At 44.5% G+C, this 17,847-nt stretch overlaps 1 protein-coding gene across 1 annotated transcript; it reads right to left on the reverse strand.

The window, feature by feature from the left end:
* Nucleotides 1–3,382: 3,382 nt before the first annotated feature.
* Nucleotides 3,383–17,406, reverse strand: STX17 (syntaxin 17). The gene is made up of 8 exons (XM_061607112.1): nucleotides 17,276–17,406; nucleotides 15,378–15,528; nucleotides 12,683–12,748; nucleotides 11,882–12,110; nucleotides 9,222–9,340; nucleotides 8,976–9,026; nucleotides 6,410–6,496; nucleotides 3,383–5,049 (listed from the first exon to the last, which is right to left on the reverse strand). The coding sequence occupies exons 2-8, from the start codon at nucleotides 15,498–15,500 to the stop codon at nucleotides 4,816–4,818; spliced, it is 909 nt and encodes a 302-aa protein (XP_061463096.1). The 5' UTR covers nucleotides 15,501–15,528; nucleotides 17,276–17,406; the 3' UTR covers nucleotides 3,383–4,815.
* Nucleotides 17,407–17,847: the final 441 nt, after the last annotated feature.

The raw sequence follows: 17,847 nt of genomic DNA on the forward strand, positions 1-17,847 counted from the left end.
GGCCTTGTAAATGATGCCGCCACTGAGCACAGCCTAGTTGGCCCAATTCGTGACAGGGCCTTTTCAGTGGTGGTGCCCCATTTGTGGAATGCCCTCCCCAATGAGGTGTGTCTGTCTCCACCACTGCTTATTTTTAGGAGGAATTTGAAAACATTCTTGCTTATCCAGGAATTTGACGGCCAAAGGGGACTGTTCCTGGCAACCCAAAGATCACTGAAGAAAGAATGTTTTTACTGTTTTACAGTATTTTTTAATGGTGTTTTGGAATGTTTTTTACTGTTTTAATGTTTTTGTTTTTCTTGTTAAATTGTTTGGGGAGAGCGTTTTTTTTTCTGTCCTGAACTCTTGTGGGAGGACAGGTGGGATATAAATCCAACAAAATAACAATGTGTATAATATTGCATATAATGTGAGAATTGTCGTTTTAGCAGTGAAAAAAAGTTGCCCCATTGAGTTCAAGGAGTAAGATGAGAATATAAAAATCCATGTGGGCCCAAGATCCGGGAGAGGTGCTGTCAGTTTATTTATTTTATTATATTATATTCGTATACCACCCCATAGCCGAAGCTCTCTGGGCGGTTTACAGTAACTAAAAACATTAAAACAAATACAATTTAAAACAGATCTTATAAAAACAATTTAAAACACAATTTAAAAATTTAAACAGTATAAAACGCATGCTAAAATGCCTGGGAGAAGAGGAAAGTCTTGACCTGGCACCGAAAAGATAACAGTGTTGGCGCCAAGTGCACCTCGTCAGGAAGATCACTCCATAATTTGGGGGCCACCACTGAGAAGGCCCTCTCCCTTGTTGCCATCCTCCCAGCTTCCCTTGGAGTAGGCACCCGGAGGAGGGCCTTTGATCTTGAATGTAGTGTATAGGTGGGTTTGTATCGGGAGATGCTTTACATCAGGTATTGTGGTCCCAAGCCGTGTAAGGCTTTATAGGTCAAAACCATAAATTTAATTAAAATTTATCTCACCCTTTCCAGAAGTAGCCCAGGATGGCAAACAAAAACACTAAAAACGTCTTTAAACATCTTAAAAACAAAACATATTTAAGAACACCTTTACATTGGGAGAAGAGGAAAGTCTTGACCTGGCGCCGAAAAGATAACAGTGTTGGCGCCAGGCACACCTCATCATAGAGATCACTCCATAATTTGGGGGCCACCACTGAGAAGGCCCTCTCCCTTGTTGCCATCCTCCCAGCTTCCCTTGGAGTAGGCACCCGGAGGAGGGCCTTTGATCTTGAACGTAGTGTATAGGTGGGTTTGTATCGGGAGATGCTTTACATCAGGTATTGTGGTCCCAAGCCGTGTAAGGCTTTATAGGTCAAAACCATAAATTTAATTAAAATTTATCTCACCCTTTCCAGAAGTAGCCCAGGATGGCAAACAAAAACACTAAAAACGTCTTTAAACATCTTAAAAACAAAACATATTTAAGAACACCTTTACATTGGGAGAAGAGGAAAGTCTTGACCTGGCGCCGAAAAGATAACAGTGTTGGCGCCAGGCACACCTCATCATAGAGATCACTCCATAATTTGGGGGCCACCACTGAGAAGGCCCTCTCCCTTGTTGCCATCCTCCCAGCTTCCCTTGGAGTAGGCACCCGGAGGAGGGCCTTTGATCTTGAACGTAGTGTATAGGTGGGTTTGTATCGGGAGATGCTTTACATCAGGTATTGTGGTCCCAAGCCGTGTAAGGCTTTATAGGTCAAAACCATAAATTTAATTAAAATTTATCTCACCCTTTCCAGAAGTAGCCCAGGATGGCAAACAAAAACACTAAAAACGTCTTTAAACATCTTAAAAACAAAACATATTTAAGAACACCTTTACACTGGGAGAAGAGGAAAGTCTTGACCTGGCGCCGAAAAGATAACAGTGTTGGTCCCAGGCGCACCTCATCATAGAGATCACTCCATAATTTGGGGGCCACCACTGAGAAGGCCCTCTCCCTTGTTGCCATCCTCCCAGCTTCCCTTGGAGTAGGCACCCGGAGGAGGGCCTTTGATCTTGAACGTAGTGTATAGGTGGGTTTGTATCGGGAGATGCTTTACATCAGGTATTGTGGTCCCAAGCCGTGTAAGGCTTTATAGGTCAAAACCATAAATTTAATTAAAATTTATCTCACCCTTTCCAGAAGTAGCCCAGGATGGCAAACAAAAACACTAAAAACGTCTTTAAACATCTTAAAAACAAAACATATTTAAGAACACCTTTACACTGGGAGAAGAGGAAAGTCTTGACCTGGCGCCGAAAAGATAACAGTGTTGGCGCCAGGCACACCTCATCATAGAGATCACTCCATAATTTGGGGGCCACCACTGAGAAGGCCCTCTCCCTTGTTGCCACCCTCCGAGCTTTACTGGCACCCTGCACTTTTGCACTTGGCCCTCAGGCACAGATCTTAGCAGTTGGATTTGAGTGGTAATTTCCTTTCAGATGGCCAAGGTCAAAGGTGTTCTAAGCTGCCTCAGAATTTTGTTTTGCTTCATCTATTCTCTCTTCCTTAAAAGGCAGTTATAAAACCTGAGTGTAACTAGAGGCAATTTATTAGCTTTCTTATGATATATTTGTTCCATCCGGTAACCCTGAGCTTTGTGGACCAAGGGTCTGACATCATATCAGGGTCCTCCACATATTCAGGGTGGACTGGCAAAGCACTACGGTAGCTGCAGGGAGTTTGCCCTCCCTTCTCCCTGCTCAAACCGCCACATGCCCAGAGCCTCCAGGAGGAAGGCCAACAGGGAGAGCCCCCAGTCAGAGAGACCAAGGACCACCGGACAAGCTGCATCACTTCTGCCCAAACTCAAGCAAGCCAGGGAAGGTCAGCCTGGCTTCAAGCTGGATATAAACCCATTTGGCCACTTGTCACTTTTATTGTGTCCTTGCCCACCCAGGCTCCTTCCTCTACTTCCCCCCTCCGCTCTCCCACCTCTGGTGCGTCTTACTTTGTTCATTTGAAAGCCTGGCATTGGCAGTTCACACACAAACACCCCTCAACCAGTAGCTTGGCCCCCATACAAGTACATCCCAGTATTCTTACTTTTCCTTTCAGAACGCTGACATTTGGGGCAAAGCTCACCATTCCAAAATCGCCTTCCCCCCCCAAAAAAATTGTTTTTTCCTCATCTTGTACTGAGGGGTTGTACCATCACTGTTGTCACCTCCAACTGGCTGCTAGGACCACGGCTCCAACAATATTGATCAGCACTCCAAAGAGCACTCAGGACTGTTCGACTCTCATGGAAATAAAAACACTTCTCGGTACTAAACTTATATTTTCAGTGCCACACTGCAAAATAAACAAATAAATCCCCTGTTCTTAATACGTGATGCTTTCTTAACACAGTCTTTTAACACCCAAGCAACTATATTTAAAACAGTTTATTTTTATTTTCCATGTCATAAAGAAATCCTGCTTTGATTACCCAATAAAAGTTTTGTGCTCCGCTTGGTAGATGGCATTTAAGGGGCAGGCCTCCCCCTCCAAAAAAGAACCTCCTCACCCCATTTGAGTTTAGGTGGATTGGTCCAAAATGTTCAGCTGAGGATTCTCCTTGTTGCATACACGATACAATGACCACTAATCGTGGACCATTCGCATCCAAATTTCTTCTATGCCACTCTTTATGGGCTGGGCATGGCCCCTAAAGTTCCAAGCCCAATATCAGAGGAACAAAGAGTCAGCAGGACTTGGCATCCAGGTAAGACACAATCTTTTAGGAGAGCCAGCCATGCTACTTCAAGCAGACCAATCCTGTAACTCAAGACCATCTCCAGATGGGACTCGGTACACAGAAATCATCTTCGGTTGCAGTGTGCTTTTTTGTGCAAAAGGAAAATGAGACTAATTTTTAACATGTACAAAACTTTTCTTAGAAATGTTGCGAGTTTTTCAGAAATCCCAATATCCAGCAAAAATCTAACCGTCAGCAGAAATCTGGCACAGCAAGGCATGATCTTTAGCTGACCTTTAATTCTCTCCTATCATCATTTAGTTGATGTGGCAAAGGGGAAAAGGGATCTAGAGAAAATAAATCCATGTTCTGTCAAATATGCATACAAAAAGAGGTTTGGCCTAAATAAAGTCCTCCAATTCTGGGCTATGCTGGTACAAGGTATTTTTGAAAGCAAGCCAAAACATTGTGAAAATCCATTCACAAAGCACAGTTCTGATTTCCCTCAATATAATACTTTTTAAAAAGAGATAGAGACGGACTCCTGACTTAAAGCCTGCAAATTAAGATTTGTGGAACTCTGCTTTTATAAAATCCAAAGAATGTAGTGTCTGGCCAGAGAGGATCGTGGCCACTTACTTCACCTGAGCCAAACAGGCAGGTATATAAAAAAGTCAACCGTGAACTTCAAACTTAGCCTAAGTATTTAACCACAGAGAAGCCTGAAGGTGATATCTGCACGCTTAAACAGAATAAAGCATTGGAGGAAGGTGGAGCTGTCCAGGCACTAAACTGCTGACGTCTTAAAATATTGTCTTAGCATCCCTTCCACTTGAACAAGAAAAGGTGTCTTGTGACTCTGGCATGAGCAAAAAATTTGAAGGTGTTCATTTGGCATGCTCTTTTTGGCTACCCTTTCCTCTTCTTGTAGGCTCAGTTTTCAGAATTACGGGACTATCGCCCTCCGTCCAAACACGAGAGAGGCTCTCAGGATCCTCCTCTCCATGCCCCAAACGCGTAAAGTGCCAGGGCTCACTTCAGTCCACACAGGCACAAGTTCAATCCAAAGCAAAGGCAGACGGTTCACCAGCTTCCCTGAGGCAAGTGGGGCCGCAAAGGCAGTCTTCAGCTACTTTGTCTAGGAAGGTCTGGGCAGCTGGAGGAGCAGGAGAGGTCTTCAATCATTTTTTGCTTCTTCTTCTGTATCAGTTTCCCACCTGTGAAGCCTAACACGCCGCCACCAAGAGCAGCCGCGATGCCTGCCACTTTGAAACCGGCCAGGAGTCCAATAGGGCCTCCCACAATGCCACCTATAAGGGCCCCGGCAACAGGCAAAGCTGCCAGCTTGTATTTTGCAGCCTGGGGGGGGGGAAGAGAGAGAGATGGTGGGAGAATGATGTTTTAACAGCACATTTATTTATTATTTATTACATTTCTACCCCGCCTTTCTTTCCATGAGAGAAACCCAAGGCTGCTTACATGTGGTTCCCAGGCGGTCTCCCATCTAGGCACTGACCAGACCTGACCCTGCTTAGCTTCAGCAGGGAGCTGGCCTCATGTGCCTTCAGACCACAGCCTGGGACCTGCAGTGATGTGCCTTTTCCTGCACTCAACAGACATCCCTCTGCCTTGCCCACCATCCCTGTATAAACAAGCCTTATGAAATTTAGTAGGTTTCCACTTATTATACATGTGGATATATAACTATTCCACAGGAAAGAACACTGATGCCACAGTTCTCCAGAATGTAATAACCTGATACATAATGGGGGGAAACAGGGTGGCTTCTTCAAAAATGAGGGCAAATCTACTTAGGATGTAACTTGGAAGAACTCCACTTGACTAATGAGCACCACAGCAACAAAGCATGGAACATAAGATGCCTTACCCTGAGTCAGGTGATTGATCCCTTTAGCTCCGCACAGCCTACACTGACAGGCAGCTGCGGCTCTCCTGGGTTTCAGGCAAGAGTCTCTCTAAGCCCTACCCAGAGATGCTGCCCGGAGACTGAATTTGGGACCCTCTGCATGCCAAACAGATGCTCTACCACCCAGCTACGGCCCTTCCTCTGACTTCAGGTTGATCAGCAACCGCACCTTGTTAGGGTGAAGCAAACCACGATCCCTGGTTCGGACACAACATGAAGTCAAGGCTTCCACGTTTGTTCACCCCGCTTGCGCCAGGAGAGAAGCGGAGCGGCAGGACACTGAGCAGCATGCACAACGATCCTCATTCTCAGTAAACCACAACAAGCCAGAAAGTCTTACTGTGGCACGTGAGCACAACCGATAGGAAATTTAGAACAACTTCCCTCTTAAATACCTGGGCTGGTTACAAGCGCCAATGAGTTGTGTAGTCAAAACAGCACTGAACACACAGGAGACCTGTTGATATTGGCAGGCTGGCAGGCAACCCCGTAGTTTGAAAAAGTGTAAGAAAGTTTTAGGGAGATGGGGGAAAAACCTAAAACAGCCTAATGATGACTAAGTGTGCTCAGTCACCATGGGATGCTGACTGTGCGTGTGGGCAGGAAAAGGGGAGTGGGTGAAATCCTGAACAGGGAACACCCCACACTGCTCCATCTTGTTGTGAGTCTCGCTTGTTTCTGCCTCAGTTGCTGGTTCCTTCACAGTAAAGGGCCCTGGTCCATGGAGTTCACAAAGGGGATTTGCTGGGAAACAAAGCTTCACTGGCTTGCCAGGAGGTGAAGAGCCCCTACCTTGGACAAATTCCTAGTACCCTCTTCAACATTTACAGTGGCAGTGCTGACATTATCTTCAATCCTGTCAATCTTCTCCTGCTGAGCCTAGACAGAAGAAATTACATGTGAAGACAGCAGCACAAAAACACACAGCATTTCAAGATATGCGAGGGTTGTTGTTGTTGTTATGTGCCTTCAAGTCAATTACGACTTATGGCGACCCTCTGAATCAGCGACCTCCAAGAGCATCTGTCATGAACCGCCCTGTTCAGATCTTGTAAGTTCAGGTCTGTGGCTTCCTTTATGGAATCAGTCCATCTCTTGTTTGGCCTTCCTCTTTTTCTACTCCCTTCTGTTTTTCCAAGCATTATTATCTTTTCTAGCGAATCAGGTCTTCTCATGATGTGTCCAAAGTAGGATAACCTCAGTTTCATCATTTTAGCTTCTAGTGATAGTTCTGGTTTAATTTGTTCTGACACCTAATTATTTGTCTTTTTTGCAGTCCGTGGTATGCACAAAGCTCTCCTCCAACACCACAGTGCAAAGGAGTTGATTTTTCTCTTATCTGCCTTTTTCACTGACCAACTTTCACATCCATACATACAGATTGGGAATACTTGCCTTTTACTGCTCACACAGACTTCGCTGTTCACAGACCCACTAATGACCAGGCCCCCCTCTAGTACCTTAGAGCTAGAGTGGGAGGCAAAGGAAACGAGCACATCTACTTTCATCCCTTTTAATTCGAGGTTATCTCAAAGCTGAACTGCCATTTAAGAGTATGCGGAAGTGTCAGCTGGTGCAAAACGCAGTCACCTGGATGTTTGTACGGCCAGATAATCAGAACATAGGACACTATTTTGCCCCAGTTGCACTGACTACCAGTCCATTTTGGGGCCCAATTCAAAGTCCCAGTATTAACCTCTAAAGTCCTAAATGGTTTGAGACCAGGATAAAAGGCCAGTTTAACCCATGCAATCCTGACTCTGATCAACTTCAGAAATTCAGTTTGTATATCTGCCAGTTAAGATGAAATAGCTTTTGGACACAATAAACGGGGCCTTCTCCGTGGCGGCTCCACAGCTATGGAACTCCTTTCCAAATGGATTTTACTTGCCCCCAAACTGTCCCTTAAAAATTATCTCTTCTAGGCTCCTTTCTCTCGGGTGCCACTGGCCTTTTGTAATTCGGAGCTGTTGTAACATATTTGATTAAACTCCTTATGGTATCGTTTGGATCTATGATGCCAAAGTGCTGCCTCATGGCAATATATGCCAACCTGACACAGCCGATGGATCTGTGGATCTTTTTCTACTGTGCGTGCTTCTTTGTGAGGGCTTTGCCCTGAGAGGTAGCCTCTATGAATGAAATATTAGACAGGCTCCAACTCTGTTATCTTTTCAGCACCTATTGAAGACCTTCCTCTTTCAACAAGCCTTTTAAGTTGAGACCTTATCCCAGTCTGCTTCTGTGTTGGAAGTGCTCTTTAATATGTTTTTAAATCATAGAATCATAGAATAGTAGAGTTGGAAGGGGCCTCTAAGGCCATCGAGTCCAACTCCCTGCTCAATGCAGGAATCCAAATCAAAGCATTCCCGACAGATGGCTGTCTGTGGATAGAATCATAGAATAGTAGAGCTGGAAAGGGCCTGTAATGCCATCAAGTCCAGCCCCTTGCTCAATGCAGGAATCCAAATCAAAGCATTCCCAACAGATGGCTGTCCAGCTGCCCCTTGAATGCGTCCAGTGTCGGAGAGCCCACTACCTCTCTAGGTCATTGGTTCCATTGCCATATGGCTCTAACAGGAAGTTTTTCCTGATGTACAGTCGAAATCTTTTTTAAAAACATGTTTTTAACCTTTTTTTTTAAGATGTCTTGAAAGCTTTTTTAAAAAATGTTTTTAAAGATGTGTTTTAAAGGGCTCCTGCTGGGAGTTAGGGTGGGATATAAATCAATTAATAATAATAATAACAACAACAACAACGCATTTTAAAGTCTGTTTTATGGTGTTTTAAAGTGTTTTTAGTGCTTTTGTTTGCTGCCCTCAGCTCCTGCTGGGAGGAAGGGCGGGATATAAATCAGATAATAAATAAATACTTCATTTAAAGGTCAGTCTTAATCAGAAACAGAAGAATTAAAGTGTGCCTTCTGTGAGGAAAATGCTAAAAAAAGCTGCCAAGACTTGCATAGGCATCCCCACTACCGCCCCACCCCCCTTCCCAGAGAAGTAAGAAGTGTAGCAGTGGAGTTGCTGCTGTAAGAGAGTTCTAACTTTTTTGTGGGCATGTGCAACAGCATTCAGAAGGCTGTATCCAGTGGTAGCTTCCATCAGTGCAAGGCTTTCCGTTTGCGCAACAGAACTTCTCCCCTCCTCCTCCCATGCCTCCTAAATCTGTCCTAGAGGTTCCCCCACAACCCTCTGGAGCAGATTTGGGGAGGCCACAGGGGCGAGGAGAGTGGGGGAAGTCCCATTACGCTAGCACTGTACTGACAGGACGAGTGGGTTGAATACCACCCAGAACGTCTTTGGACTCTCTTTTGAATTCAAAAGAAATGCCAAGAAACGCATCTTGCTATACTTACATTAACAAGCAGAGAGAAGTCAGTCACCAGATTGCTGAGCCCAATCAAGTCCTACGAGGCAATAAAAAAAGAAGGGTTGGCAAATCTATGAGAACAGAATGATAAGAGGACCCAGCCTACTTCCGCGGTTGTGATTTGTTTTAAACTGCTTTCTATTTCAAATTGTTGTTGTAACCCACCCTGCGACGTTAGGGTGAAGGGCTGGTAATTAATCAATACAGCAACAGTAAGAGAAACACAGCCTACCTCTTCCAGCATATCCCAGGATTCCGCAGCATTTTGATCCTGGGGGATCTCAGGAAGTGGGGAGAACATCTGGATGAAACTCTGAGAGGTTCCTTCATCTCCAGCATCATGAAACGTTTCTGAAGGAAAACATGATAAAAGTATTAGAAAATGTCCACCAACCTTTCAAGAGAGACACAATTTCCACTCCTTACCCAAAGACACCTGGCAAATCATTGTTTATATCAGGCCATCAACGTACAAAGGTCCTTCACCAACAACAGGAGGACAGGTTCTTGCCCAGGAGGTGTAAAAACTGACACAGGGGATGCAAGAGCGGCAGGGATGTCAGGAGTGGACACTGATTTCCATGACACACATGTAGGGTTCATTACTACTGTGATGCATGGAAACAACAGGCTGTGTTGAAGGCTTTGCAGAAAAGTTGGGCCTTGAGGAGGGATTTTAAGGAAGTAAGAGGAGTGACATCAGAAGAGCATCTGCTTTGCATGCAGAAGCACCTTGGTTCAATCTCTGGCATCTCCAGGTAGGCCTGCAAGTGACCCCTGCCTGAAACCTTGGAGAGCCACTGCCAGACAGCGTTACCCGCTCCATCATCCATCACACTTTGCTTATAAAGACATCTCTTTTCCCCCAGACGTTCCCTGACCCATAAGGTTGAAGCTTATTACAACTGAATTCCTGCTGTTAACTGTTTTTATAATGGGCTTTCCTGGTTTTTAGGTTGTTATCTCTTTTTTATAATACTTTTTTATCATTTTTATGCTGTATTTTTATATACGGCTTAGAGAACTGAAAATATTAAGCAGTTTAGAGATGCTTTCAAAAAACGTAAAGCTTATCCCAAGAATGAGTAAGTCCACGTGTGCTGTAGCAAACACAGTAGAAATTAAAAGGTATATACTATATATATCTACCCTCTAAAGCTAACACCTGTTTTAAAGAAGCCAATTTTCACACACATAAAATTGAGGCAGACTATGACGGGAAAAATATTACCCAGTGCATTTTGCTGCTTAAATCGTAGACTGTAGATACCCTTATTAGGAGAGTTGCTTCTTTATTGTCACCTGCCCAAATTAACAAGCCAAGGGCACTAATGAAGGTCCATTGATTTCACTGGCAGAAACGAAAAACATGTTTCACTCTCCCATGGAAATGCATGGAACGTCAACATGTACAATTTTGGCTTAACTATTCCTATAATTTTCAGCATTAACATGTCAAGGGTCAGCCCTGGCAATCGCCTGGTTGATGCCATTTGTCGGGAGAGACATAAGGGGAATGTGACCCTGCCCGTTCTTCTTGATTGTGCTTCAGTAGTTCCACTCATACCTCCAGAGCTGCTTCCAAAAAGTAGTTAGAGGAGGTTACTGTTCAGCACCATGGGAATTATCCTGTGGTGTTCTACAGGGTTCTATCTTGTCCCCCATGCTACTTAACATCTATATGAAGCCACTGGGAGCTGTCACCAGGAGATTTGCAGTGAGGTGCCATCAATATGCAGATGACGCCTAGCTCTACCTCTCTACTCCATCTAAATCAGGAGAGGCAGTTGAGGTGTTGAACCAGTGGTTGGAGGCAGTGATTGGCTGGAGGTGGGCCAATAAAATGAGGCTGAATCTTGAAAGGACAGAGGTGTTATGCGTCCAGAGTTCTCATGTGCAGGAGGTGGGAAGACGGCCTCTTCTGGATGGAGTTGCTCTTTCCTTGAAGGAGCAGGTCCGCAGCCTGGGGGTACTCCTTGATCCAACACTGTCACTGGAGGTTCAGGTGGCCTCAGTGGCTAGGAGTAACTTTTTTCAGCTCCAGCTGGTTCGCCAGCTTCGCCCCTTTTGGACAGAGAAGACTTGGCCACAGTGCTCTATGCTCTGGTAACTTCCAGACTGGATTGATTGATGATGATGATGATGATGATGATTTATTGCCCACCCTTCACCCAATGCACTCTACATGGGGCTGCCCTTGAAGACAACTTGGAATTTTCAACTGGTCCAAAATATGGCAGCCAGATTACTGGCCGGGGTTCCCTTTAGAACTCATATAACCCCTGTTTTAAAACAGCTGCATCAGTTGCCACTTCCTTTCTGGGCTCAGTTCAAGGTGTTCATGTGTTCAAAGCCCTAAATGACTTAGGTCTCAAATATCTCAAACTCCACTTCCTTCCCTACAGACCCTCTCAGGTTCTTAGATTAGCAGAGAGGGTCGTTGTGGCAGTTCTGCCACCCTTTGAAGCTTGGGGGGGGTGGCCGGGGAGAGGGCATTCTTTGTGGCAGGCCCCAAGCTGTGGAACTCCCTCCTCACCAAGGTGCTTCTGGCAACTTCACCATACAGCTTTCGACAAATGCTGAAGATCTTTACCTTGGCCTTCGACACCTGAGATGTATATTTTTAGGACCACCCTATTTCTCTGATGTCATTTAGGTTGTTTTTAATTATGTGTTTTAATATTGTTGTAACCCGCCCTGGGACCTTTGGGTGAAGGGCGGGTAATAAATTCTAATTCTAATAATAATAATAATAATAGTAGTAGTAGTAGTAGTAGTAGTAATTTTACAATAAAACAAAGTCTCAACTCCTTGGGTTCAATGCCTACAGATTTCCTATACTAAAAACACACTTATTAAAAAGGTCCATATACAAACATGATGTATTCATACCTCCTCCCACGGTGGTTGATCTGGTTAAAGGAGACTGGAGCGATGCCTCTCTCTCGCTGAATTGCTTTTTAAGTTCTTCGGCAGACTCCAAATGGAGTTGTAGAAATTCCTTTATGGCAACAGAAGCCTGCTCTTTCACCGGATTGATCATTCTCTGCAAAGCATGGAGATCTTCTTTCCGGACACGTAAACAAAGTTTCTCCATCTCTCGGATATTTGCTCGCAACTGCTGCAGTAATAATTCAAAAGGGAGCATCAGCAGAGGGCAGTTCAACACCATACATCGAAAGCATATCCAATGCACATTTAAAGCACTTAACCTCCCCCAAAGAATTCCGGGAACTGTGGTTTTCTCTTCACAGAGCTGCAAATTCCCAGCACTCTTAACAAACTACAATTCCCAGGATTTTGGGGGGAAGCCACATGCTTTAAAGGGATGTTGGATGTGCTTTAAATGTACAGGATGGATCTGCCCAGAAATGCATCCTATTAAAGAGGGAGCTTTTCATATATTTGTGTTACTATAGGATCACTCTGTGTGGTAGTTTATACGGTGACAGGGAACAGGACCTTGTTCTAAGGAGCATACAATCTAGAACGCAACACAGGTTGGACGGCAGAAGAAGAAGGAGATGGAAGCTTAGATAATTTCTGGGTTGGTTGCAGTGCGCTGTGGGGACAAAGGGGCAATCTTTGCCTTTTTGCTTTCACTGAGTATTTTCTGGCAAGAACCAGTAGTGTTCCCAACACACACTGGCCTGGGCTTCTCTATAAGACTTTTTACAATAACCATTTACAAACCTGAACGGTACGGCCAGCATTGATGTGCTCTTGATGTAACCTGTCCCACAGTCTGCATCTCTGATACTAAAAGTAAAAAAACCTATGCTGTTATAGGTTGTCAAAGAAAAGAGAGAAAAAACCCTCATCATTTTCCACTCCCAAGACTTTGCACCATCTTCAGGCAGAGACAACAGCTGAATTCTGAGCCAAAGAGTTCCACTGTCTGCTAGGAAACAGACAATTATCTGAACAAGTCATTCCAAGCGGCAGACTCACTCTCTCAATTGCAGCAAATGTCTTTGACGGTAGCTGCTGCCCTGGGCTCCCGCCAGGAGGAAGGGCAGGATATAACGATTACAGTTGTTTTGTTTTAATTTATTTTAAGGTCTATTTTTATGATGTTTCGATGTGTTTTTAGCGCTTGTGTTTGCTGCCCCGGGCTCCTGCTGAGAGGAAGGGCGGGATATTTAAATGAAATAATAAATAAAATACAAATAAAATAATAAATAAATAAATAGCTTAAGCCCCTATCAGTAGACAGAGACAAAGGTACTCAGACAATGCTGAAACAAATTCCTAAAATCCACAACTCCAGGTTTCAGGTATTCTTCAACCTTTTTTTTTTTTAATCGCTGTGTGGTGCTTTGGGACCCCATCCAACAGAATTTGTTGAGGGGAGGAGGAGTGATTCTACGTCTATTGTGTAGCAATCTTTACCTCCTCGGTGAGAGATGGAGAAGGAGAAAAAACATACTGGCAAGAGCTAAGAGGTGGTAGGGGCTGCCACAAGTGAGAGGTGAGGCTGCCATACAATGTGATGAGTCTTTACTACAGCCATCACCAACCCTGTTGCCCTCCAGATGTTTTCCACTGCAGCTCCCAGCTGATGGGAGCTGGAGTCCCAAACATCTGGAAGGCATCAGGTGGTCAAATGCTGCTGTTGAAGAATGACAAGTTTTTGGCCTCACATACGACTACTGTTATTTCTGTGTTCAGCTTTATTGTCTCTATTTAGTTTTAAGCTGGTAACTAGGTTAGCCTATTTGTTTGTTTGTACAATGTTGCACAGATTGATTTTTTTTAATTATCCATCTACTTTTTGATATTATGGTTATTTATTTATTTATTATCTGATTTATATCCCGCCCTTCCTCCCAGCAGCAGCCCAGGGCAGCTGGGTTGCTTGTAATGTTGCGTACTGTATTGCGACAGCTTCCAACCATTAGTCTCTGTAAGCGAGTCCATGACCCAGAAGACATCACCGCCTCCCTACAAAAGGCTTCAAAAATGACAAACAATGGATTCCATTGCCGGGAAAAGCCCCAGACTTGCTTATGCAGGGTCACCAAAACGCATTATTTTTGCTATATTGCCACGAAGTGTAATGTTGCCTGCAAATGGATGTAATGTTATATTCACAGTGTTGAAAAGGTTTCTGTGATATTTGCTGTTTTGTTACTCCTTTATTATCTTTGTTATTATGGCATTGCTTTTGTAATTGCTGTTTACTTTGTCGAAAGCTGCTTTGAGCACAATTTTTTTGTGGAAAAGCGGCATACAAATAAAAAGGAGGATGAGGATAATCTTGTCTATAGTGCATGTGCTGACGTGGCTAGAAGCTGGTTGGCCTGGGCTTAGCAGAGGAGAAACCCACAACAACATCCTGAACTGAGGACAGCCCAGTCCTGAGAAGGTGCAGAGGGACTATCATGGTAATAAAGCTGACTGATTCACACCTGGAAGTAAATAGTCAGGCCGCTACCTAAATAGTCATTAACATCTCAGGCAATAATTAAACCTAGCAGATGTGCTGGGAATAGTTACAGCAGGCTCTTAGGAACCAGTAACAATTTCCCCATCCAGTCTACATTGGCTATTTTAACCAATGTATGCACTGACATTTCTACACATCTCTAGTCATAACCTCTATGGAGAGAAGATCCACATTATTTTTGTTAAAAACCAGAACCTCCTATAATCATCTTGCAAAGACTGCATCAGAACTTGCTGATTACATCAGTCAGCTGTGGTGGGGATGTTTTAGGTGTACGCTATAGAATTTGTATATCTCAAAAGATAAAGTGTGCATGCTTTTTCAAAACAAAAGATACATGCTACAGTTATATCCAAAAAGTTAAGATCAACCGCACCTTCTTGAGCAAATAGTCAGCTGGCAAACCTAAACTCACTTAGGAAAGTTTTGCACATTACATAGTAACTCTAAACAGCCTGCATTACTAAAGTTACACTGAATTCACGTTCTATCTCAGACATGTATCCAAACTGTGCATGTATTTAGAATCAAACAAATCAGAGGCTGGGGGGGCAGCCATCTCTACCCCCACCCCCACTCACCCGCCCAAGAATGCCCATCATTTCCACTGGGCCATCATGCAACAAGAGAGCCACCCCTAGGCTGATGTGACTGCAGCTCCACTTAAGCTTATTAAAAAAGACAAAGCCTTCTGCTACCACATCTTAATTAATGGTAAGCACCCACCCCAATGAAAATGAATGGATTTTGAATAATCCTTGAAGACCATTTTCAGGGGGGCCCTCACCCAAAACTGGCCAAAAAAATCTGGGCCAAATGCATCAGCCTATCTTTAGTTTTAATCAAAGCATTTCAACCTTGCTTAAATTTGACCTAATATCAGGATAATTTTTTTCCAGTAGACATATACAATATCAAGATTCAGGAAAAACAGTAAACCTTCTCAATATTTATCTGATGTTTTCTTAACCTCTCCAGATCTGTTGGAACTGCAACTTTAATAAACTTCTGGATAGCTGGCTCAAGGCGACGCAGGTTAACCTTTTCATTTTCTTCAGACATCTTCAAGCTTCAGTAGCTCTTTATATATCTAAATATAATTTTAAAAAATATTAATGCTGTAGGACATGGTGGGCTCTGGAATTTTCCCTTTATCCACTGTTTCATCTCCAGCACTGAGGAGGCCATACAGTTTAACTCTGCTTCACAAAAAACTTATTTCTGCAGACCAAACATCCTACAAAGATTCTTGTTGGAAGATTCAGGACAGACAAAAGAAAGTACTTCTTCACACAGCGCACAGTTAAACTACAGAATTCGTCCCACAACAAGCAGTGACGGCCACTAACTCGGAGGGCTTTAAAAGAGGGTTAGTCAAATTCATGGAGGATAAAGCTATCGATGGCTTCTAGCCATGGTAGTTACCTCCATAGTCAAGGGCAGTATGCTTCCAGTGGCTGGAAAACACAGGAGGGGAGAGTGTTTTTGCACTCAGGTCCTGCTTGCAGGCTTCCCATGGGCATCTGGTTAGCCACTGTGAGAACATGATGCTGGACTAGATGAGCATTGAGCAGGGGGTTGGAATTGATGGCCTTATAGGCCCCTTCCAACTCTACTATACTATTATATGACCCACTGGCCTGGCCTGACCCAGCAAGGCTCTTCTTATCTTCTTATAGACAGAAGCTGGCCAGGCAGCAGTCTCAGTGGGAAAACATTATATGAACATTCACAAAAAGATTGCTGGGTTACAGCTAAAGCACTTTCATTTTTCAAAAGTGAAAAAAAACTCTAGGCCCCACTTCCGTCTCTCGTAACTTTTTTCGTGCTTCCTGTGTCAACACCATGCAAGGCAGAAGGGAAAGCAAGCGTATCAGGGCAATGAAGAGCATGAGCTACGAGCCCTTGAGCCTACAGATTGGCGCTTGGCTGTAAGAGTCAGCTTTTTTTCCCTGCAGGGTGCCAGCATCCACTGACAGCCCCACAGCAGGCAGAAAAGATGTAGGCACAGAAATTCTGTAGCTCCCTCTTCTCAGAATATGAGATGCAATCATGAGAAGAAATACCTGCCACTCTTCTGCCAGTCATGCAGTGCTTAAAGTAGGGTTGCCAGCTCACCATAAAAGCACCTGTATGGCCTGCTCTTGTGTCTTAATCAGCAGGATGATATACAGCAGCCTTTCCCAACCAGTGTGCCTCCAGATGTTGTTTGACCACAACTCCCATCTTCCTGACATTGGCAATGTTGGCTGAGGCTGATGGGAGTTGGGGTCCAACAACATCTGGAGGCAGGATGGTTGGGAAAGGCTGATATACAGGGACTGGCAGGTAAAGCTTTTCCACATCAGATACAGTGGCAGGCTGAAAAGGTGGCAGTCGTAGCTTAAGGCACAGGAGCTGTACCTGGATAAAGAGTTGGCACCCCAAGTCCTTAATAAGGCCCCTAACCTTCAACACACACACACACACACACACACTCCATGTCAGTAACATTGAGATAATAATCTTTCACGATTTCAGGGTTGTTGTTGCTGAAGAAAAAACGCAAAACATCTTACGGGGAGTTTTAAATCACATCCCAACCCCATCGCACTCCCACCCACAAAAAAGGGAGAGGGCGCCTCCTTCCTGCCCTCTTTGTGAGATTTCACAGGGCAGATTCTGACATAGCGCGATGCCTTGTTTACATACACCCCCAAACAAACAAACTTGGGTGCTGATCCTGCAACTGCAAGGCATCATGCCTCCTGGGCTGAGGAGGAGGCTGCCTTTTCCCTTAGAGACCCCCCCCCATTTTATTTCCCAAAAGACCTCCTCCTCTCTCCCGCACCCCTCACCTGCATGGAGCTTGAAGGTTTCTGTTTCACCCAGGACAGGAAGCGGGCTGGGCTCTCTGCCATAGACTTCAGAGGCGCAGACGGGCCAGTCCACTGCCGGGAGGCGGGACTTCCGGGCTGCTTTTAACGCCATTTCCTCCCCCATTGCCCGTAGGGCGGAAGTGGCATCTCAGCTCGCGGTAAACCATGGAGATGGAAAGTAGCGGCAGAGGCAGGAATTCCTGTCTAGGACTGTTTTGTTCATCTGGACACGTATCAAGTTGTTTTAATCTTTAAATTGATGAAAATACAAACAATTGCAGCGGGGGGATGGCTTTATGGCTGAGAGTGGCATACAACAGCCCTGCAGTGCAGTCCCCTATTACCTACACCCTGCAGGTGGTAGCAGTGGGATGTTAAGAGTCGCAACAATCCTGATATGTAGTCCACCAATAACATTGCAGGTTGGAGGTGAGGCTGGGAGAAGAGCGTGCAACCCTTACATTTAGTCCTGACCCGTTTGCACATTGGCTGGGGTCAACAAGCTGGATCTTAATTCAGACAAGAGATGAGTAATTGTTAGTTGGAGACAG

Source organism: Rhineura floridana, chromosome 1 (genome assembly GCF_030035675.1).
Source record: "Rhineura floridana isolate rRhiFlo1 chromosome 1, rRhiFlo1.hap2, whole genome shotgun sequence".
NCBI classification, from domain to species: Eukaryota; Metazoa; Chordata; class Lepidosauria; order Squamata; family Rhineuridae; genus Rhineura; species Rhineura floridana.

Excerpts from the sequence above, each read along its gene's own strand:
- STX17 (XM_061607112.1), bottom strand. The coding sequence starts at position 15,500 with ATGTCTGAAGAAAATGAAAAGGTTAACCTGCGTCGCCTTGAGCCAGCT. Across the intron at positions 9,027-9,221 it reads CCTGGGATATGCTGGAAGAG|GACTTGATTGGGCTCAGCAA; the intron begins GTAGGCTGTGTT and ends ATTGCCTCGTAG. Across the intron at positions 5,050-6,409 it reads GTACTAGGAATTTGTCCAAG|GCTGCAAAATACAAGCTGGC; the intron begins GTAGGGGCTCTT and ends CCCCCCCCCCAG.